At 50.5% G+C, this 21,930-nt stretch overlaps 3 protein-coding genes across 3 annotated transcripts in view; 1 reads left to right on the top strand and 2 right to left on the bottom strand.

Annotated features, from left to right (window-relative positions):
• EMC1 (ER membrane protein complex subunit 1) overlaps positions 1–926 on the bottom strand; it is a 32,474-nt gene extending 31,548 nt beyond the window's left edge. Inside the window, exon 1 of the mRNA XM_051988365.1 lies at positions 778–926. Coding sequence (XP_051844325.1) covers positions 778–917 — 140 coding nt within the window. The 5' untranslated portion in view covers positions 918–926. The remainder of the gene's footprint in view (positions 1–777) is intronic.
• Positions 927–1,032: 106 nt separating this feature from the next.
• Positions 1,033–8,907, top strand: MRTO4 (MRT4 homolog, ribosome maturation factor). The gene is made up of 8 exons (XM_051988386.1): positions 1,033–1,177; positions 2,052–2,110; positions 2,888–2,991; positions 5,753–5,834; positions 6,813–6,880; positions 7,520–7,671; positions 7,897–7,973; positions 8,072–8,907. The coding sequence occupies exons 1-8, from the start codon at positions 1,150–1,152 to the stop codon at positions 8,231–8,233; spliced, it is 732 nt and encodes a 243-aa protein (XP_051844346.1). The 5' UTR covers positions 1,033–1,149; the 3' UTR covers positions 8,234–8,907.
• A 706-nt stretch (positions 8,908–9,613) lies between these two features.
• Positions 9,614–19,293, bottom strand: LOC127555776 (aflatoxin B1 aldehyde reductase member 4-like). The gene is made up of 7 exons (XM_051988375.1): positions 18,873–19,293; positions 14,938–15,125; positions 14,214–14,318; positions 13,742–13,838; positions 13,373–13,472; positions 12,387–12,516; positions 9,614–10,015 (listed from the first exon to the last, which is right to left on the bottom strand). Exons 1-7 carry the CDS (start codon positions 19,276–19,278, stop codon positions 9,854–9,856), a joined length of 1,188 nt encoding a protein of 395 aa, XP_051844335.1. The 5' UTR covers positions 19,279–19,293; the 3' UTR covers positions 9,614–9,853.
• Between the last annotated feature and the right edge of the window lie 2,637 nt (positions 19,294–21,930).

Below are 21,930 nucleotides of genomic sequence, written 5' to 3'. Positions count from 1 at the left end.
CTTAGAACCCAGGATGTCAGAGCTGGGAGGGCCCTTAGAACCCAGGAGATCAGAGCTGGGAGGGCCCTTAGAACCCGGGATGTCAGAGCTGGGAGGGCCCTTAGAACCAGGAGGTCAGAGCTGGGAGGGCCCTTAGAACCCGGGAACAGAATATCTGATGGAACCCTGGACAAGTCAGAACCATGAGGGCACCTAGAACTAGAAACACCAGGGCTAAAAGTGACTTGAATAGATTATACTGGAACTGAAAAGGAGTCATCCTGGGATGTCAGAGTCGGGGGAAGGGAGCCCCAGTAACTTCAGAACTGAAAATGTTACAACAGAAACAGCCTTTGTGACCTGGGACAAATTACTCGGCTTCTCTGGCCCATCTGTAAAATGGGGCGCCTGGCCTCCGGGGCTCCCTTCCACCTTCGGCTCTAAGCCACGTCCCGCTTCATTAGCACAAGGCTCAGCCCTTCCAAGCCCCACAAGGGCCGCACGCTAGCCAACCGCTGGATCCCAGCACCCTCGGAAGGAGGGAGAGGGGGAATGAATGACCAGATCTGGAACAAGTTGGTGTGGAAGAGAGATCACTACGGGTCAGTGACTTCTGACCCATTCGCAGAGAATGGGAACGGAGTTTCCCCGTAGTAACCTTTGACCCATGCACCTCCGGTTGCCCGGATGATGACCCCTGACCCCGAGGTTATGAGACCGAGAAGACAAGCCGCGTTTCCCCCACTATCCCGCAAGACCCCTCTCGGCCCAGGAGGTGCCTTCACCATACATACGCACCAATCGAACTTGCCCACTTGGTCCTCGTACACGGCCGCCACCGAGGCCAGGAGCGCGGCCCAGAGCCAGAGCCGGGCGGCAAGTGCCGCCGCCATGATGGAGAAACCGGCTGAGGGTCCGGACCGCCGCCGGCCCGGCATGCACAGCGCTTCCGGCCCCGCCGGTTCAGCGAGGAGGAAAGCGCAGGCGCGAGCGCCGGAACTGGGCGCGGAGGCGGGGCAGCCGAGCACACTACAGTGCGAGGTCCCGGAAGCGACGGGAGCCAGAATCAGGCACTAGAGTTAGGCACCTTAGACCGCCCGCATCCCAAGAGCCCTCGCGATTCCGAGGTCCTCGCAAGCATCGCCGGGAGGCGCACGTGTTGGGAGCAACATGCCTAAGTCCAAACGCGACAAGAAGGGTGAGCTCTGAGGGCGGCTGGCCGGGGCTGGGGGAGGGGGGCGGTCTCTCTGCGGAACCCGAGACCCCCCCCCCTCCCATCCCGAGCAGCGATTGCATATTGCAGTTGGGGAAACAGACTGGAAAGGAGCAGGGTCTCCCTCTCCCAACAGCAGCTTTCATTCCTCCTTTACCGAGGAAAACGAGGGTAGAGGGATGGGGGTGGGGAGGTGGGTCAGCAGGTCAGCACCTTGTCCGGTGCTCGGACCCGGTTCTCTGGGTCCGCGTTTGGGGCTTGGGAGCGCCTTGGCTTGGCGCTTACTGTGTGCAGGGCACTGTGCTAAGTGCCGCACAGGGATCACGTCCTTTGATCCTTGGGTAAGACTGTTCTGCCCAGTTTGTAAATGGGGAAACGGAGGCAAGCTGAGGAGACACCATCTGCCCAGAGTCCCATGCCAGGGCAGCCTCCGAGGCTGAATTTGACCCGCGGCCCGCCATGGAGCTCTACATCACACGGCCGGGATGCCTCAGCTCTGTGGACACACCAGACCGTGGTCCTGTCCAGCTTCGAGTCCCGTGCCGATGGGAAGCTGTTCTTGCCCACAAGCCTTTATTCATCGCTTACTGTGTACCCGTCTGCATTAAGCCGACCCCTGCCTGGGTGTCCGGCTCTGGGTTCCAGTCCAGCCCATCCCAGGGCTCATTTCTTTTCTGCTGATGAAGGAATTGGCCATGGTTTGCCAGGCCTCCTTTAGAAACGTTTAGGCTAATCAGGCCGAGGGACACCGGGGTCTGCCGAGCTCTAGGCCTCCTGTCTGTTAGAGCAGACCCAGTCCGACCCCGTAGAACCCTGTCCTTTCCCCAGCCGCACTAAGCCCCCTCTCTCCTCTGTGCAGTGTCCTTGACGAAGACAGCCAAGAAGGGCTTAGAACTCAAGCAGAACCTGATAGGAGAGGTAAGAGCCAACAGGGTGGGAGGGGAGGCAGGGCTCAGGGGGGTTAGAGGGGCCTTAATAGGGTGTCCTGGGTGGGGCCCCTGTGAGGAAAGGTTCCACAGGGGTGAGTGTGGTCCCCTGGCCAGAGCGATCAGGAGGCAGGGGAGACCCCCTGGTTTGGCTGAGGCAGCATCTCCTGGGCTTTCTAGCCAGCATAGAAACAATGTCTGTTTACATTCACCCTGAGCCCAGTGGGGCCAAACAGTGGCCAAGTGGGTGGGCCTGGGACTCTGAGGAGAGCCAGAGGGATCGGGCAGGAACTAGGCAGGGCCAGGGAAAGAGCCAGGGAGGGCTTGGTCTGGAAGCAGAGACTGAGGATTCCGTGGGAAAGCATTTCAGGTGTGCGGCCCGGCCTGTACAAAGCCTTGGAGGTGGGGGTGACAGGGCTCTGTTGCAGGGACTGGAGTCAACAAGACCTGACAAACAATTTGATTTGAGGGAGTGGGAGCGAAAGAAGAGGGGACTGTGACTTAGGTTGTAAACCTAGGAAATTGAAACCTCTGTAGAAATAGGGATTCAGTTTTAGATAACAGGGCCTTATTTTCTCCTAAGACATTGACCAATTAACTTCCACAAATGTTTATTATGTGCTACAGTGTTGCACAACATTGTTACAAGCAGTGGATGATCCCAGTTCTCATGTACATAGCAGAGAGATGTAGTAAATATTATCTCAGGCTCAGGTGTTATGGGGGGGACTAAGTTACCTAACGCTGTGCCCCTTGAATTTCCTCACAGCTTCGAAAATGTGTGGACATGTACAAATACCTTTTCATCTTCTCTGTGGCAAACATGAGGAACAGCAAATTGAAGGATATCAGGAATGCATGGAAGCACAGCAGGTAAGGAGGGAGCTAGGGAAGGGTGGGGAGGTAGAGTTGCTCCTCCCTTTTGTTTGTTTTTAAATTGTATTTTATTTTTCCAAATACATGCAAAGATAGCTTTCACCATTCACCTTTGCAAAATCTATGTTTCAAATTTTTCTCCCTCTGTTCTTCAAGACAGCAAACAATCTAATACAGGTTAAGCATGTGCAGTTCTTTTAAACCTATTTCCATATTCATCATGCTGTGCAAGAAAAGGCAGATCAAAAGGAGAAAAAACACAAGAAAGGAAAAAAGAAACAAATAACAAAAAGAAGGTGAAAGTACCATGCTCTGATCCACATTCAGTCTCCATAGTTCTCTGTGGATATGGATGGCTCTTTTCCGTCATAAGTCTATTAGAATTGGCCTAAATCACCTCACTGCTGAAAGGAACTAAGTCTAAACATAATCTTGTTGTTGCTATATACAATGTTCTTTCAGTTCTGCTTGCTTCACTCAGCATCAATTAAATATAAGTCTTTTCAGACTTTTTTGAAATCTGCCTATTCATAATTTCTTAAACAATAATTTCCCATTACTTTTATATACCATAACTTATTTAGCCATTCCCCAATTGAAGGGCATCGCCTCAATTTCCAATTCTTTGCCATTACAAAAAGTTGCTACAAATATTTTTACAGATGAGGGTCCTTTTCCCTTTTTTATGATCCTTTTGAGATCCAGACCCAGTAGAAACACTGCTGGATCAAAGGTATGCACAGTTTGACAGCTTTTGGAGCCTAGTTCCAAATTGCTCTCCAGAATGATTGGATCTGTTCACAACTTCACCAACAATGTATCAGTGCCCCGGTTTTCCCACATCCCCTCCAACATTCATCATTATCTTTTCCTATCATCTTAGCCAATTTGAGAGGTATGTAGTGGTACCTCAGAGTTGTCTTAATTCGCATTTCTCTAAAGAGTGATTTAGAATATTTTTTCATATGACTAGAAATGGCCGGCCTTCTGTTCTAAGTTCCCAATTCCCAACAGGTTCTCTTCTCTGGTAAACATTGCAATTCTTGCTGACTTTGGGCATTGCCATCATATATGTCTTCATCTCCAGGAATTGCAGATCTCTATTCTTCAAAAACATTCTATCTCATCTTATACTTTCCTTCCCATTGAATTGACTTTTATTAAATGCTTATTATATGCTGGATACTAGTAATAGAAAGGTAGAAAATGGCATATTCCAAGCCCCGAAAGAGTTCACAGGCTAAATATGATAGCAGAGAGAATATGATAGAACATAGGAAAGCTACAGCTGATATTTACATATAAATTCTGTGAGTTAACAAATGCCTTACAGATTTAGGAACCAAAGCCTAGAAATAACAGACTTTGTCATGATCACATGGCTAGTAGGTAGAAGAGTTTACACTTGAATCCTGGTCTTGTAAAATCCATTCTCTTTAGAATAAATTCATTTGTTTTTATTCATTTTATAATCTGTCTCTTCCACTACCTCCTTCCCCTTGATCATTTTTTTTTTTTGGGGGGTGGAGGGGAGATTGTTTTTCCTTCCAAGCAATTTGAGGTTAAGTGACTTGCCCAGGATCACACAGCTAGTAAATGTCTGAGACTAGATTTGAACTCAGGTCCTCCTGACTCCTCAGCCAGTGCTCTCATTTACTACAGGACCTAGATGTCCCCTTCTTGAACAAATAAGTAATAAAATAAGTCAGCAAACGTTCCTGTATTGGCTACATCCAAAAATGTCCATCTCTCTTTTTAAGTTCACTTCCTCCTTGGCAGGAGTAACGTGTTTCCTCCTCCATCTTTTGGTCTTGTGATTTATCATTGCTTTGATCAGAGTTCTAAAAGAGTTGCTGTTCATGTTTTTGTACATACAGGTCCTTGACCTCTTTTTTTCCTTTTGGGGAATAATCCAAGTCAGTCACTCCATGCCCACTATGTGCCAGGTGCTATGCTAAGCACTAGGGATACAAAGAAAAATAAAAGGTGGTCCCTGTTCTTAAGAATCAAGTCATGATATAATTAGGTCAGAGATGTGCTTTGCCTGGGAGCTCTTCGGGCATTGTTCCCAGTCCTGCCATCAGAGACTGTGACTGGCCATCAAAGAAGAGTAACAATAAGGATGACAAATGCTGGAGGGGCTGCAGGAAAACGGAGCCGTTTTCTTGCAACCCCTCCAGCATTTATCATCCTTATTGTTATACAAATATTATACAAAAGTCTTTCCATTTTGATTTGAGCAACAACAGGATTAGAAGAGAAAGTGCTGGATGCAAATTCCAGTCCCACATCTTACCTGAGCTGTGTGACCCTGGGCCAGTAACTTAACCTCTGTGTTTCACTTTCATCATTTGTAAGATGAGACTAATACTGTCTGCAGCATCCCCCTCCAGGGATGTCGTGAAGCTTTACGTGAAGTTTTCCTGCCCTCTTCAGGTCCAGGGGTTCCACCTTCCGAGTCTAGCCATCGGGCAAGCACCTCAATACTGACAGTAGTGATTTCCATTTCTGTCGTGCCTTGAGGCTCACAGGATACTTTCCTCCCAGACCCCAGTCTGGTCAGCAGATCAAGGATTATTCTCATTTTAAAACTGGAAATGGAGGGGAAGGGATCTGCTCACAGGCATTAGTGAGGAGGTGGCAGAGTCAGCACTGGAATTCCTGTACTTGAGTCCCATGAGCACCTTACAGAATTTCCCTGGAAAGTAGAGAGAAAAAGATCATTTCCACCTGATAATTTCCTTGTCTTTCTCTTCAGGATATTCTTTGGCAAGAACAAAGTCATGATGGTGGCTTTGGGTCGAGGTCCTGCTGATGAGTATAAGGACAACCTGCACCAGGTGGGCCCTTGCTCTCCATCCTTGGCAGGGAGGGGAGGGTAGAGAATCCCATTCTACTGGTCTAAGGCAGGAACCCCCTTAGCCAGTTACATGCACCCCACTGAGAGCAGGACAGAGGGAGCCTGGCTTCTTGGAGCGCTGGGGCTTCCGGAGCTTGGATGCTCAGCATCTGGGAGACCCTGCCCTCTCCCTCCCAGTATCCCATCATCCACAAAACACTTTCATCTCACTCCTCCTCCCCAAGTGGTTCACACTTTCTCCACCAGAGCCATTTCATTTCTCTTCTCTCAGGAACAACAGTAAAAGTTGGGGAGGGAGCAGCTCACCTAGTCATGACTTGTTTCGCTGCATTATGGGCCCTCCTTTGACAGGTCTCTGATGAGACCCCCAAACCTCACCTAAGAGCCAGGCTTTTTAATCTACAAAATAAGTGCATGGGACTACAAAAGAAACTACTGAAATATAGTGATCAAAACAGGGTTGGCTGGCCTTTTAAAAACAAGTTTAGAGATGCCAGATTAAGGGCCCCTGTTCTAAGGAGTGACTTCCCTGCAGGTTTTGCAGGTTGGATAGAAGAAATGTGTCCCCCACAGAGAATACCGGCCTCAGGCAGGACTGGGGAGAGCAGCTGACCCGCTGCCCATCCTTGATCCTCTCCCTCTGACTTGGGCTTTTTCTGTTCCCCTCCCCTTCCAGACCACCCCCAAATCAATCTAACCTATAATGACCCTTGTGAGCATGAAAGTAACAAAAAGGCCTCGGCTGGTCCACGAGCGCGGGAGATACGGGTTTCGGTCCTGGCAGCTCAGTGGGCGGCGTCCCAGAGCTGCCCGGCAGTGTCAGGGGGGGTCGCCTTGTGGGAAAGTTCAAGCAATGGCTGGAAGATCTCCAGGACCAGGGCTGGGAGTTCTGCACCTCGGCGCCTCTGCAGCTCCCCGGGGCCCTGGTGACGCGAGGCTGTTTGTTTGTTTCCCGAAGGTCAGCAAGAAGCTGAGGGGTGAAGTCGGCCTCTTGTTCACCAACAGAACAAAGAAGGAAGTGAATGAGTGAGTGCTGAGACCAGAAGGGTTTGTGACTGAGGGGGGAGGCAGACCCGGCCCCTGGAGGCCGGCCTGGGAGAGCTGCCAGGACAGGCTGGGAGGGTCTCCAGGTCCCCACTCCTTTTCACCTTTAGTGCTCTGGAGCCCTCGGGCCCAATTTTGGTACAACTGAAAAGTTGTGATGTCACAGGCTGGGCCCAGGCCAGGCCTCTGCACCCAGGGCCTCTCCTAGGCTGGCAGGAGGGTCCCGAGCTCCGATCACAGGCTTTGGAGGAGCACACAGGCCCGGGTGGACAAGTAGCCGGCATCTATGTGAGGCTTCCTGGGGGCCAGGTAGGCTCAGGACTCCACTGCTAGCGAGGCTGAGGGGCTTCCTGAGGTCAGGGACCTGGGCCCAGGATCCTCCTAGCCCGGCTCCCACATATTACTGGGCCCACACAGGTCCTGTGTGCTGTGTGAGCACGCTGGGCACGGATCCCACCCTCCCTCTGCCTCTGAGACTTGGGCCTCTAAAGTGAGCAGGTTAGGGAGGTGGCTGCTGCTGTGCCTTTGGGCCCAGAGCCACGGCCTCTGGCTCACATGAGCCCCCTTTCCCCATTGGAGGAGAGCTGTGGCACTGACTCCCTCACTTCCTTACACCCCCAGGTGGTTCAGTAAGTATACTGAGATGGATTACGCGCGGGCAGGTAACAAAGCCACCTTCACCGTCAGCCTGGATGCGGGGCCCCTGGAGCAGTTCCCCCACTCGATGGAGCCCCAGCTGAGGCAGCTCGGCCTGCCCACTGCCCTCAAGAAAGGTAAAGGAGACGTGGCTTGGATGGGCTTGGAAACCTGGCCCAGGCCTCCCCCTCCCCCTTAGAGGTGGTAGGCTGCGGGTATGTGAGAGCACATGCACTGTTAGTCGTGTGTGGCCCTTGAAGTTCTTTCTCACAAGCCCTCATGAAGACCCCAGGGTGGGCGGGGGCCATGGAGGGTGAGGCCTCTGGCCCTGTGAGCCTGCCTCAGCCTGACCCTCTCCACAGGTGTGGTGACTCTGCTCTCTGACTACCAAGTATGCAAGGAGGGTGATGTGCTGACCCCTGAGCAGGCCCGAGTCCTGGTGAGTGAGGGGGGCTGGGAGTGGCAGCTGAGACCCCTGCGCCTCGGCTTCCCCACCCCTCACCTTCCCCATCTCTCACCTGCACTCTCTCTCTGCAGAAGCTGTTTGGGTTCGAAATGGCCGAGTTCAGAGTTAACATCAAGTACCTGTGGCAGGCTGAGTCAGGCAAGTTCGAGCACCTGGGGGAGGGTGCAGAGGAGGAAGACAACGATGACGAAGACAGCTCCTCAAAGGAGTCGGAGGACTCGGAGGATGACTGAGTGGTGGGCTTGGTCCGGAGCCCCCATGGGGGCCAGGCTGCCTCCCTTCACTAAGGGAGCAGAGACTCATTCTGCAGGACTCTCAGGAGGGAGAGAGGAGTAACACCCTCAGGACTGTACTTTTATATGGAATAAAGCCTTGTCCATGGACCGGGCATCCCTGGGTTCTCCCTGAGGGCAAAGGGAAGGGGTGGCTTCCTGCCAGAGGCCTGCTGCCCCTTCTTTTTGGTTCTCAGCCCAAACCCTATGAGCCCTGGAGGTCCCCAGCTTGGTGTTTCCCAGCTCCACCCTCTCCCCCCCTTCTCCCCAATGTCTGGGACAGAAAGTGTCCGAGGGGGGAGAAGGCCCTGCCAGCTGGGGATAGCCAGCCCGGGACCTACAGTCACTCAGAAGATGGAGTAGACGACGGCCAACTGTAGGAAGCACTCGTGTCCCAGGCACGTGCTGAGGACACAGAAGGCGGCCAAAGAGTCACGGGGGAGAAGTCTCAGCATTCGCCCTCCCGGGCCAGTTGGAGGGGAGCTGTGCTTCAGGTTCTTGTGCCCAACAAGATGGGCTCTGCCAATCCCAGGCTTGACTCGGATCCCACAAACTTCCCTTTGGGCAAGGGGAGATTTCCGGCACTTAGAGGGACACGTGTGTAAGACCATTAAACAGTTTTCCGTGCACAAACAGCCCCAGAAGTGTTCTGTGCTTGGAGTGATTGCCATGCTCAACATGTGAGAAGAGGGAGCTGCCCAGGAGGAACAGGGCTGCGGTGGGAGCCCTCCTGGTGGAGCCCACCTTACTCACGAAGCCCCACCAGAGTGCTTCAGGTTTTCAATGAGCTTATGAGCTTCCTAGTGTGCATTTCTGTGATCATGTAGATGTAAGTCTGCATACGAGCCCAGATCTCAGGCACCTTCTACTCCAAAATACCCATGTTTGCATCTATAGGATTTTCTCAGACCTGGCCATTGCCAGTGAAACTCCCCTTGTCCTCTGGGGAGCGAGCCCTCACAACCCCTGACTTTGAAAAGGAAAGTGGCCCAAGCTCGCTCTCTAGGCCAGGCAGCCCGAGGAATGACACTGGACCCCAACCCAGCCCAGAGTGACCTGGGGAAATGGGGCTGCTCCATTAGGAGAACTGACAAGGCCCAGGGACAAGGGCTTAGCCTTGCTCTGCCCTCCAGAGGTCAGACTAAGGGCCAGCAGCCAAAGTAGCTGGGCGAGGCGTGCTGCGCCCATGTGGGCCAGGTTGCCTGCCCCAAGGTCCTCCCTCACCCCAGATGCTTCCATTCCTTTCCAGTATGTGTCTCTCGACAGCACGCCTTTGGACCAAGGACCCCACCAGCCCCAGAGCCCTGAAGGGGCCGGCTCCTATTCACTCCAGGCCACCCATTCTCTTGTGCAACAGTTGCTTTTATTCCAACAGGACAGGACAGGACAGATCTCAGTCCTGGTCCTCAAAGTAACAACAGGGCAGGAGGCCAGAGGTCTCCCTTCCAGGAAGGAACCAGGAAAACCAGGACTCAGAATGGGCACAATCTGAAAGGCCAAGCTCGGCAGGTTAAGGCAAAGGCGGGGTGACAGGGCCGAGGGCCGAGGGCACGGGCCCGGCCGGGATCGGTCAGGCTGCAGCTAGCGGAAGTAGTTGGGGCATTCATGGGCGACGAGGTGCCAGGCCTGCTCAAACGCCTTCACCACCCCAGGCTCCAGTGGGCCCTCCTCTGAGGCCGCCAAATTCTGCTGCAGCTGTTCCAGGTTGGACATGCCCAGGATAACAGCGTCTCCCCGGCCACCCTGTCAGGAGAGGGAGAGAGATCACGGGGGGAAGGGAACTACTGATAAAAGCTTACCAACCAGCTCTGGGATGGGAGATTCTGGGGTGTTTTGCTAAATGTTTAACAATCAGCCCTCCGGGACTGAGGAGTGTTCTAGATGTTTAACAACCAGTTCTCCCGGGGAATGTGTTTAACTGCACTTTTAAATTTAATCTTTTTTTTTTTTTGCTGAGGCAATTGGAGTTAAAAACTTGCCCAGGGTCACACAGCCAGGAAGTGTTAAGTGTCTGAGGCCAGATTTGAACTCCAGTCCTCCTGATTTCAGGGCTGGTGCTCTATCCACTGCCCCACCTAGCTTCCCCATTTATACTACTTTATTAACACTTTCTCCATCACATCCTGAAATCTAGAGAGTAACATGATCCATCAAGCTCTGATTTGCATCATGTGCTAATTTCTGAGGTATAAATGTTCATACTCAATTTTTTTTTCCTGATCAATTTGCATCTCTTAAATCAATAGGAGTTTAGGGCATTTTTTCATGTGATTTTAGATAGCTTTGAATACTTTGTCTGAAAATTGCCTGTTCTCATCTCCCTTGATCATTTATCAACTGAGAAACGGTTATTTACATAAATTTAACTTTGTTCTCTCTAAATTTGAGAAATGAGGTCTTTGTATCAGAATTGCTGTAAAATTGGTTTTTGTCTTTCATTCTGGAAGAGGACCATGACATCAGGGAGGAGACCTGCAAGTGAGTTGGATTAAGGTGAGGGAGGGCTATGCAAGGTCCCCTGCCTCACGTTCCCCTCCAGAGCCATCCGGGTCCAGTGAAAGTAGCTCTGGATGCAGTGCGAGAACCTGGTCTTTGTAAGCTGAGAACTTCACTGGGGCTCAGTTTGACTGAGCCTGCACCCATTTGGTGATTAAGGCTAGGGGACAACTGAGGCAAAGAATCTCTTTCACTTAGTCCAAAAATAAAAAATCTAAATAAATAAATGAGGGAGGGGAAGGCCCTCCTTGTTTCTGGCCAAAGCAGAAATGACCGCTATGTACTATCAGTCTGAGGCAATCATACATAAAAGGAAGGAGATGGGAGGATTTGACGTCTAATAAGGTTCTTCAAGCTCTAGAGAACAGGGTTCCACTTAAAAGGGATCTGGAGGGAATGGAATGGAGGACACAAGGAGAGGACAAAGATCAAGCCCCCCAAGGTCCCATTGTGGTTCACGAGATGTCCTGGGAGATGAGACTATGAAACTTAAAGAGTCCTGAAGATCCGAGTTCCAGTCCTGCCTCAGACACATTAACTAGGACACCTGCCAAGCCATTTAAGCTCTGTCTGCCCCAGTCTCCTCACCTGTAAAATGGGAATAGTAACATTGTCTTCCCACAGAGTTATGAGGGTCAGAGGAGGCTAGAAGGTAAAGTGCTTTGCAAATCATGTTCAGTCCTTGCTAATGCTTCACGACCCGCTTCGGGGTTTTCCTGGCAGAGATCCTGCAGTGGCTGGCCCTGTCCTGCTCACTTCAGGGAAGGCCATTGAGGCAAACAGGGCGAGTAAGTGAGGCTGGATTTGACCCTGGGCCCAATGCCCCATCCACTGCGCCTCCTAGCTGCCCAAATTCCTGTGACTTGTACCTGCCCCCCCCCACACCCTCCCTGCATTGGAGCTGCTGCGGGCGCTTGGGCAGCTGAGAGACCAGGTGAGTGGCAGGAGCTGGGTTCCTGGAGGAGGGCTCCAAGTTCGGGGTCACCCTGCCCTCTTTGCCTCCAGGCCCTCTGCGCCCAAACAAACCAAGGAGGATTACTGCTCACCCCAGACGGGACTGGCTGGCCAGGCCCAGGTCTCACAAGAGCCCCAGAACTCCCTTTTTTCAGAGGACAGAACTGAGGCCCACTGAGATTTGAACTTGTCTGTGGCCATCCAGCTTGTGCTGCATTCTCACTCAGGACTCGCTGACAGACAAGAGGAATGGGATGGAGTGTGAGGCTGTGGCAAGGACTGGAGAAGAAGGAGGGACCTCTAGAGGGGTGCAAAGGGCACAAGAACATGCTGAGCCAGCCCTGGGAAGTGGGCTGCCTTCTGCCTGGCCCCATGCCAAGCACAGGCACACAGCGGGCACCTAGTGAGCACAGTGACTCTCACATGGCACCAACTTGGGCACCAAACCTTCCTCCCAACCCCTTAACAAAGACTGCAAAGGGACCTTGGATGCACGGTCACAACATACATTAGGAGTTGCCATCCGGCTGGCAGGCTTAAGTTTCTGAGAAAAATCCTTTTCCCAGCATTCACTTGCAGTTTGCTTATTAGCTGTGTTAATGTTTATACTGATCAATGACATAAAAGCCTGGGGCTGAGAAGCCTGGGCCCAGACAGGGCCTACCTGGAGCTGGGAGTGATGGTACATCCATCGGAGGGCTGCCGAAGTCATGCTGGGAGGCTCATTCTTGTAGGATGCCGCCAGAGCTTTCTCCACAAGGGCAATGGCCTGGAAATGATGCTCCTTCCAGAAGCTGCGGGGAATGGGCAAAGAGAGAAGGTCAGTGGTCAGTGCCCCGAGGCTGCCTCAGCAGAGACTGTGGGGAGCTCGACTTGGCAGAGACACCCGGCTGCCGGGCCCAGGAGCTCCCCACCCCCCTAGGTCCTCCCTGGTGACCACAGGTGCTGCCTATTGCAAATCCCCAGTGGGGATCAGCCCCTAAAGTGACCTCCAGTTATGGGCAGAACCCCAGCCCTGGACACAGGCTATCTAAGAACTTCCTCCCTCCATGATCACTTGTCCCCATAATCTCTCATCCCAAAGGACACCCCAAGAAAAAGGCACATTTTAGGACTGGTTCCACATTCTGGGAAGGACACTGAGAGTATCCGGAGGAAGGCCATGGCGGGCACTCAGGAAGGGTGGAAAGAGCTGGGGCTGCTTGGGTGAAATTTGGGGCCATGAGGAGAGCACCAGAGTGTGTGGGGAGCTGTCCTGTGGGCCTTCCAAATGGGCCAGTTTTTCCCCAAATGGGGAAGGGGCTGCCCGGCCTTCAGAGAAGTCAGGGATGTTCAGGTCTGGGCTAGATTGGAGGCTCTCCAAGGGATCTGGCCCTTTTAAGCACCCTACTTATCAGATCCCTGGCCTCTTAGCATCTCTGTCTACAGGCAGTTTTCCCCTTAAGCTATAAGCTCCTTTCTCTGATTCAGCACAGGGCCTGGCACACCATAGGTGCTCTGTAAGTGCACGCTGAAAGCTGTGGGGGGGCCCTCCGAGCTCCCAGGGTGGGCCAGGGGCTCATCCCCTTCTTACAGACAGGGAGGCTTGGAGATGCCAAGTCTCCCCCTGCATCGCCCCTGCTCTGGCCCTTGCCAGAGCATGGAGCTCACCGGTTGCGGTACGTCTCTGACCAGCTGTTCCCAAAGAATCGGCCCTCAGGCTGCTTCGTGTCCTTGTCTTCATATCTGTACTTGCCAGTCAGGAGGCCGCCTGAGGAGGGACAGGACAGCCTGGCGTCGGCCATCCTGCGCAGGCCCCCGAGCCCCCCAGCCTGTCCTTCCCACTCCCAAGTTCAGAACTCTGGAGCGCTTACAAGCAGCTGCCACAAAACAACTTCCCCCATTTGGTCCCAGAGCCTCAGAGAGGTTGAAAGTTGCCCCTGGACACACAGCAGGCAAAGAATCCCAGCCCACATTAGAACCCACACCTCTTGACTCCCCCCCAGAGACCTGGCGCCCCCTCCTCCATTTTCCTCATACCAGCCAAAGGGTTGTAGGCGTAGAAACGCAACCCGAAGTGATGCAGGCAGGGGAACAACTCCGTCTCCACTTGTCTGGTGAGGGCGTTGTACATGCCCTGGGAGAAGGGGGGAGAGCATAGCTGGGGGGGCCGGGCCAGGGGCTGCTCCCCAAGGCAGCCCGGGGGGGCTCAGGCCCAGAAGGGAGCTCTGGGCATCTACTTGGCAGGTGAGGGAACGACACCCAGAGAAGGGAAGGGGCAGAGTCCGGATCTGTGTGTCTGCCAAGCCAGTGCCCTTCCTACCACAAAGCTCTGGGAGTCAGAGCCCCAGGTAGGTGCCATGGGGCTGCTCACATACTCCTCAGGGCCTGGGCTTCCTCCTCCCACCCCTGGGACCTCCAAGGCAGTAAGGCTGGGAGGGTGGAGGGGAACTCTGGCCAAAAGGAACCCCTGGGAGTCCCAGAAGCACCCCGGGCTCGGGCAGGGTCTTACCTGGTACACAGTGGGGAGGACCCAGCCGTGGTTCTTGCAGAGGGTGCAGATCTCAGCTACTTCCCAGGCGGCATAGTTAGAGAGGCCCAGTTCTATAAACTTACCCTGAGGGGGGAGAGGGAGAAACAGAGACAGACAGGTAGAGACAGAGACAAAGAACGAGAAAGAACAAGAGAGAGAGAGGGAGAGAGAAAGAGTGGTGAGGGAGAGAGGAAGTGAAACAGACCATCAGGTCAGGCTGGCCCCTGATCAAAGTCATCCTTCTATTTCTACCTGTTCTTGCCTTCCCTAGTTAGAAAACCATCAGAGTGCCTGTTTCATTCATTTCCAGCTCTAGCACAGTGTCTGGCACAACGTAAGTGGTTAATCAATAATCTTGAATAACTGATTGACTGATGATGCTTTAAGCCCTGACCTCTGGGCTCTAAGAGTCCTCCCACCTCTGACCACCTGGCTTCTAAGGGCCCTCCCAGCTCTGACCTCCTGGCTTCTAAGGGCCCTCCCAGCTCTGACCTCCTGGGTTCTAAGGGCCCTCCCAGCTCTGACCTCCTGGGTTCTAAGGGCCCTCCCAGTTCTGACATCCCAGGTTCTAAGGGCCCTCTTGGCTCTGACATCATATGTTCTAAAGACCCTCCCAGCTCTCACATCCTATGTTTTAAGGGCCCTCCCGGCTCTGATCTCCTGGGCTCTCAGGCCTCCCAGCTCTGCCATCCCCGGCTCTCACCTCCTGGTACAGCTCATTGCAGGCGCGCAGAGTCTCCTCCACAGGTGTGTTGTGATCTGGTGCATGCAAGTAGAAGAGGTCCACTCGGGAGCACTGCAGCCTCTGCAGGGAGGTCTCCAGCTGGGACCGGACACTCTCAGCACTGAGAGACTTCCCATCCCAGGGATTGGCCTTGGTAGCAATTCTCGCTTGAGGACAAAGAAGGCTGAGGTTCAGTGGAAGGCACTCAGACCCTCTGCTCAACCCTGGGTGCAGAGGCCACATCTCTGCCCTTCCCAGTCCACCCCATGCTTTTCCCAGGACAGGCTGCCCCGTTCACAAATGTCGGTGAGCACATATTACTGTTCTTGTTTTTGCATTACGATTTAGCTAATATTCCATGCTTAATGCTAGGGCTTTGTTCTCTTAATCATCTTTAATTTTGCCTATGTCTCGCTGGTGTGTACACAATTGATTACTTGTTGTTCCCTCCTTAGACAGCAAACTCCTTGAGGAAAGGAGAGGTCTTTTGTCTATTTTTTTTAAATCCTGAATGCTTAGCACAGTGCCTGGCACCCTGCAGGTATTTAACAAGTGCATGTTAACAAGATTCAGTGGAGTTACTCCAACTGATATTTGTATGAAAGGGATATCCATCAGTGGATCATGAAGTAGACGGGCGAGGAGTCGGTGTGTTCTCCTAGCTTCTTGAAAGAGTGACTAGTAGCCAGTGTCCAGCCAGTCCCCGGGGGAGTACCACTCCAAGCAGCCAAAATGACCACAGGCTGGGGGAAGCTGGAGAAAGAAAGAAAGAAAAGAAAGAAAGAGAGAAAGAGAAAAAGAGAGAAAGAAAGAAGAGAAAGAAAGAAAGAAAGAAAGAAAGAAAGAAAGAAAGAAAGAAAGAAAGAAAGAAAGAAAGAAAGAAAGAAAGAAAGAAGAGAAAGAAAGAAAGAAAGAAAGGAGAGAAAGAAAGAAAGAAAGAAAGAAAGAAGAGAAAGAAAAAGAAAGAAAATCTAGAGAGAATTAGGATGGAGGCCAGATCCTGGGGAATGCAAGTCTCACTTGAGCCAGGGTCACTTTTCTGAGCAATACCAAAAAAGCAGATTCCAAGCCAGCAAAATGGAGGCCCAGTACAATATGTTCAACTCACTAAGGCCAGCTGCTTCTTTAGTTTTAATTCCAACTTTATTACCACTAACTGTATGAACTTTGGCAAATCACTCTCGAGGAAAACCCTGACATCAGGGAGGGGATGCCATGACAAACAAGTGAACTGGATTTCAGGGAAGGAGGGCTGGGCAAGGTCACCTGCCTCACGTTCACCTCCAGAACTATCTGGGTCCAGTGGCCAGACATAGATCAGAAGGATCGGAGATGGCCCTGGATGGAATGGGAGACCTTGGTCTTTGTAAGCTGAGGTCTTCAACAGGTCTCAGTTTAACTGAGCCCACACCCCTTCAATAATTAAGGTTAGAGGCCAATTGAAGTAAAGAATCTCCTCTTTCACTTAGTCTTAAAAAAAAAAATCTAAATAAATAATTCTGGGAGAAGGTCCTTAGGGTTTCTGGCCAAAGCAGAAAAGACTGCTGCTATGTACATTCAACCTGAATCTTTCTAGAACCCCTACATAAAAGGGAAGAATTGAAGGATTTGATGTCCAATAAGGTTCTTCAAGCTCTAGATAACAGGGTTCCACTTATGGAATAGAAGGCAGAAGGAAAGGACAAAGGTCAAGCCTGGATCTAAGAATCCTAAATTGGAATGAGGTTTGTATCATGTACTTTTCATACCCAACCCCACTAACTGCCTAGGAAGGAAGAATTTAGTGTTTTCCTTAACTGAATATCATCCTCTTCCCCCTCCCTCCTCCACCCCAAGTCAGCAATTTAACTGCCTCCAGGGGTGAACTTTGCTTCTGGGTACACTCTGGGGAATCTCACCAGTGGGGGTGGAGGGAGGGAAAGGTTTAAAGGGCAATGAGTGAAGCTCTAAATGTGAAAGAAGTTTTAGAAGCCATTTAGTCCAAAAGTAATACTTTAAAGATTAATAATAATAATAATAATATATAAAAAGATGAAAAACCTGGATGGTGAGTCAGGAATCCCACGTAAGCTATTCACCCACCATTGTAATCCTAAAAGACATCTAATCCTCCTGGACTTCAGCTTCTTATCTATAAAATGTGGGATAGATGATGTGACCACTAAGGTCCATTAATTTCTAAATCAAGGATCCTATCTAGGCCCAGGGGTGAACGAGACAGTAAGTGGCAGAGACAGTATTTAAACTACTATTTCCCAAATCCAAAACCAGCATTCACTCATTGTACTAAACTTTGGGGAAGTTAGATGGCAAAGTGGGCAGACAGAATGCTGGAGTTGGATTTGGGAAAACCTGAGTTCAAATTCTAACACTTTACTGGGCAATTTTGGGCAAAAGTCACTTAAACTCAACCTGTTTTTTTACTTTTTTTTAAATAATAGCTTTTTATTTTCAAAATATTTACAAAGATAGCTTTCAACATTCCTCCTTGCAAAACCTTGTGTTCCAAATTTTTCTCCCTCCCCTAGACAGCAAATAATCCAATACAGGTTAAACCTGTGCAATCCTTTTATATATATTTCCACATTTACCACGCTGTACAAGAAAAATAAGATCACAAAGGAAAAAGGGGAAAAAAAAAAAAAAAAGGCAAGCAAACCAGAACAAAAAAGGTGAAAATACCATGTTGGGATCCACATTCAGTCCCCATAACCCTCTCTGGATGTAGAGGGCTCTCTCCATCACCAGTCTACTGGAATAGGCCTGAATCACCTTATTTCAACCCATTTCTTGATCCAAAAATAAGGATGATTAATAGGGCCCACCTCCCAGGGCTGTTGGGAGGCTCCCGTGAGATAACACATGGGTTAATCCTCTGCAAGGCTTAAAGAGCTATGTAAATGTGAGTTATTATTAATCCAAGATGAAAAAGTCAACATCAATACAGTGACAGAGGAGACAATGTGATAGAAAGGACCTAATGTTCTGGGCCTGAGTGAAAGCATCTCTAAGGTCTCACAGCCCTTAACATTTTCTGACAGTTTATTTAATGAGGTCCCTCTCAGTCCTGCAGCAGTCTGGGTTCTGAGGGTGCTTGCAGCTCTGACATTTTAAGAATCTGAGAAGGCGGCGCCTCAGGGATGCTACTCACTAAAGGGACGTTTGGGGTGAGAGTGGAAGGGAAGGACTGGGATTCTCTGCTGACAGGCACCAGTGGCAGGAGTCCAGCCCTCCAGGATGGATACTGCAAACACTACCCAGGACAGGAAAGACCTTCCCCTCCCCCAACGGGGGCCGTAAGCAATCCTAAACCTGGAACAGAATACTACGAATAGTTACCCTCCTTGGGAAAACTGGAGTAACTGGTCCAGCTTCCAGCAGCAAGCAAGCATGCATGCAAAGGAACAAGAAGAGCTCGATCCAAGGTCGCGCGCGCAGCCTGACCCCCGGGGCCTCACCTCCCGGAGAGGGGGCAATGAGGACCCCCCCCCCCCTTTGCTAGCTGATGCACGCTCCTAGCAGTACTTGGAGCAGTCTGTCCAGATTCCCAGTCAGGGTAGGAAACTTCTTCAAGTACAAAGTTCACGGCAAGCCGTCTGACTCACGGGGCAGCGGTTTCTCGGGGCTGGGACAGTTCGAGGACTGGGCTACACTGGTGGGAATGGGATTCCCCAGATCAAGAATTCAAGGCTACAAGTCCCAAATTGCAACAGCTAGCGGCACGGATCGCAGGGATTAGGGATTCGGATTAGGGCAAGGATGCACAAGTCCGAAACCGCAACATCGCCTCTGGGGCGGGCAGCACCCCCCGCGGACCCGAAATCGAGGGTTCCAGGGCGCATGCCCGAGATCGCAACTCGGAGGGTCGGGGGGTGGCAGGGCCCGCGGGGGGCCGAGGGCTGGGGCCGGCTTACCTCTGCTGCAGCCGTCTCCCAGCCCCAGCCCCATGCTGCCCACGATGCTCTCGGACTGGCCGTCGCTGTACATGAAGGCCGTGTCCAGCTCGCGGTGGCCCCGCTCCAGGAAGGCGTGCACGGCCGCCGTGCTGGTTGACCCGTCCATGCGCCGGCCCATCTCCATCGTGCCCAGCACGGAGGCCGGCACGGTCCGGGCCGCCGCCGAGGCGGCGCGGGCTACGCGGGACATCGCGGCGGCGGCGGCGGTGGTGACCGCGGCTCGAGGACTGCGGATACGGGCAGCTCCGCGGGCGGTTCGGGCGCTGCGGGCCGCTGCGCGAGCCACAGCGCGACAAGCGGCGCTCAACATTTGAGGGAGGGGACGCTGCGGGCTGCGTGAAGAGGCCACGCCCCCTGACGTCATCCGGGAGGGGCGAGGACAGGGCTCTCGGGGACCGTCTGCAAAGAGCGCGGCGCCGTTGCGGGAGGTGGGGCTCCCGCATCCCCCCAGGCCCTGCTTGGATGCTTCTAGGACCGGCAGAAGGCGCTGGGATCCCCGGTGCGTGCAACCGCCCCGCTCCCACCCTGGACCCCGGGATCCCCGGCACCTGGAGCTGGAAGCAACCTTAAAGGAGCCTCTAGTCCAACATTCTCCTTTTTTTCAGATGAGGAAACTGAGGCTCAGGGACCGAAGGGGACTTGCCCGGGCTCTCCCGGAGCTGGTCTTGTTTATTCCGGTCCCGAGTCACAGCCTCCAGGGCAGGGAGGGATAGGTTATCACTCATCTCCCTCTGGCAGCTGTGGGAGGGCAGTCCTGCGGACCCAGGAGTCCTGGGCCTCGTCTCCTCACCCCATTCCCCCTCCTTTCCAGCCAAGCAGGAATTAATGAGCGGGGGGGGGGGGGGGGGGCGCAATGGGAAATACAGGTGATGTAACAACGTCGCCTGTCAATCAAAAATGTACTTTAAAATACTATCAATATGCCGGGATTTCCAGATGCCAGAGACATCACATATGTAGATTTGGGTGGGAGGTATCTCACTTTACTTGGATTTTTTTCCCAGATAAAAATATTGAACTGAGCTATACTGACAAAATTAATGGAAAACCACGCCGTAAAATCTTTTTAGAATATTATGAGCTTGACAGACATCAAATAAATCATATCTACATAAAAAGAAGAACAGAAAAAGAGAAGTACATGTGAAACCACAAATTTCAATTATGTAAGGTTTACCTTTTTTTTGAATATAGAATAAATTTAACAGGGTAATTCCAATCCTGTTGTTTATTTGTATCTCAGTTTCTATCTGCTTTCTTTTTTGTATGTTCTAAATGTCTCATTACCACGCCTTTTTTTAGGGAAACCATTACTGCTCCCTTTTCTTTCACTCATAACTTTCTCTCCCCCCCAAAAAAATTTAAACAACATTCTCTCCCCAGGTGCTCAACAAATATATAGGGTCAAGAAAAACAAAAGATCCATACATGGGTCTTGTCAGAAAATGTATGCTCTCTCACTTCTGAAGTCTATCACTTCTCTGTTAGAAAGTGGCAATTCATACTCTATCATAATTGGTCTTCTGGCAATGTGGCTGCTCATTGAATTGGTAAGAGTTACTAAGTCTTTCAAAATTGTTTTCCTCTATAACATTGTAGTCGTTGTATAAATGATTTTCCTGGTTCTACTTGCTTCACTTTGCATCAGTTCATAAAAGTATTCTCGGGTTTCTTTGAATCTAAGGCTTTCTTTTTTCCTTAGGGCACGATAATATTCCAATAGCTTCACATATAATATTGGCCATTTCCCAAAGGCCATCCCCTTTATTAAAACAAAAAGTTCCATTGTAAACATTTTTCAATATGTGAATCCTCTCTATCTCTTTGGGGCAGAGAGTATTCACAATTAAATAATTTTGGGGATATAATTCCAAAGTTCTCTCCAGATTAGTTGAAACAATTCCCAGCTCCAATAATAATATATTAGTATGCCTGTCTTTCTATAATCTCTCCAATAATTGCCCTTTTTTCTCTCAACCTTATGGACATAAGATGAAAACTTTGAGGCAAGCTTGCATTTCTCTTATTATTAAGGATTTGGAGCATTATTTATGGTTATTTGATAGCTTGTATTTATTTTTCAATCTGCCTGTTCATATCATTTGACCATGATTTGTCAAGGAATCTAAATGACGAAATGAACACAGCACTGGACTTAGAATCAGGAACATTTTAATCTTCCTGAACTTAAATCTGACTTGAAATATTTATGGTTGTGTGATTCTGGCCAAGTCACTTAAATCTGTTTGCTTCCATTTCCTCATCTAAAAAATGACCTAGAGAATTGCAGTAGCTCTGCCAAGAAAACTCCAAATGGGGTCACAAAGAACTGATCGTGACTGAAAGGTAACCAGACACCAGGAAATGCTCTCATCGTTACAGATTTTAATTATAACAAAATGGCATCTATATAGCATTTTAATATTTGCAGAGCAATCTACCAATTAATCAAAATATGTATCAAGCATTTACTATGTCCCAGCTTTCCTACAACATGATTGTGTCAGCCTATGTTGCTTAGCTGCCTGCTTTAGTCTTCCAAATGTCTTGGATATCATACCTTAATCATAGAAGTTTGGAACAAAGATTTCTTTTAATTAACTTTTATCCTTCTTGTTTTTTTTTTATGTCTCTGTATTTTTTATTTATTTTGTTAGATATTTTCCAATTATATTGAAAAATTTTTAAAATTTTCAGTCACAAATTTTCTCCCTCCCTTCACCTTCATCTCTACCTGTTGAGAAGTCAAGAAGTACAATATCCATCATTCATATGAAGCCATGAAAACATGTTTTGGCTCTGACCATCTTGTAAAAAAATTAAGTGAAAAAATGTGTGCTTCAATATACATTCAGAGTCTAGTTCTCTCTCTGGAGGGTGATAGTATTTTTCATCATGAATCCTTTTTAATTGTCTTAAATCATTGTATTGATCAGAATAGCTAAGTCTTTCACAGCTGATGGTTCTTTCAGTATTGTTGTTAGGGTATATAATATCTTCCTAGTTTTATATAATG

The sequence above is a fragment of the Antechinus flavipes genome, chromosome 3 (genome assembly GCF_016432865.1).
Source record: "Antechinus flavipes isolate AdamAnt ecotype Samford, QLD, Australia chromosome 3, AdamAnt_v2, whole genome shotgun sequence".
Lineage (NCBI taxonomy): Eukaryota > Metazoa > Chordata > Mammalia > Dasyuromorphia > Dasyuridae > Antechinus > Antechinus flavipes.
Note: the sequence above shows the minus strand (reverse complement) of the source record. Positions and strands in the feature narration are given on the sequence as shown.

What these genes read in the sequence shown, in the direction of transcription:
- MRTO4 (XM_051988386.1), top strand. Translation starts at nt 1,150, where the DNA reads ATGCCTAAGTCCAAACGCGACAAGAAGG. An exon ending in AGCAGAACCTGATAGGAGAG is followed by an intron (nt 2,111 to 2,887) that starts GTAAGAGCCAAC and finishes ATTTCCTCACAG; the next exon opens with CTTCGAAAATGTGTGGACAT. An exon ending in ATAAGGACAACCTGCACCAG is followed by an intron (nt 5,835 to 6,812) that starts GTGGGCCCTTGC and finishes TGTTTCCCGAAG; the next exon opens with GTCAGCAAGAAGCTGAGGGG.
- LOC127555776 (XM_051988375.1), bottom strand. Translation starts at nt 19,278, where the DNA reads ATGACGTCAGGGGGCGTGGCCTCTTCACGCAGCCCGCAGCGTCCCCTC. An exon ending in GGGAGACGGCTGCAGCAGAG is followed by an intron (nt 15,126 to 18,872) that starts GTAAGCCGGCCC and finishes TTTGTCCTCAAG; the next exon opens with CGAGAATTGCTACCAAGGCC. An exon ending in ACCATCACTCCCAGCTCCAG is followed by an intron (nt 10,016 to 12,386) that starts GTAGGCCCTGTC and finishes CTCTCCTGACAG; the next exon opens with GGTGGCCGGGGAGACGCTGT.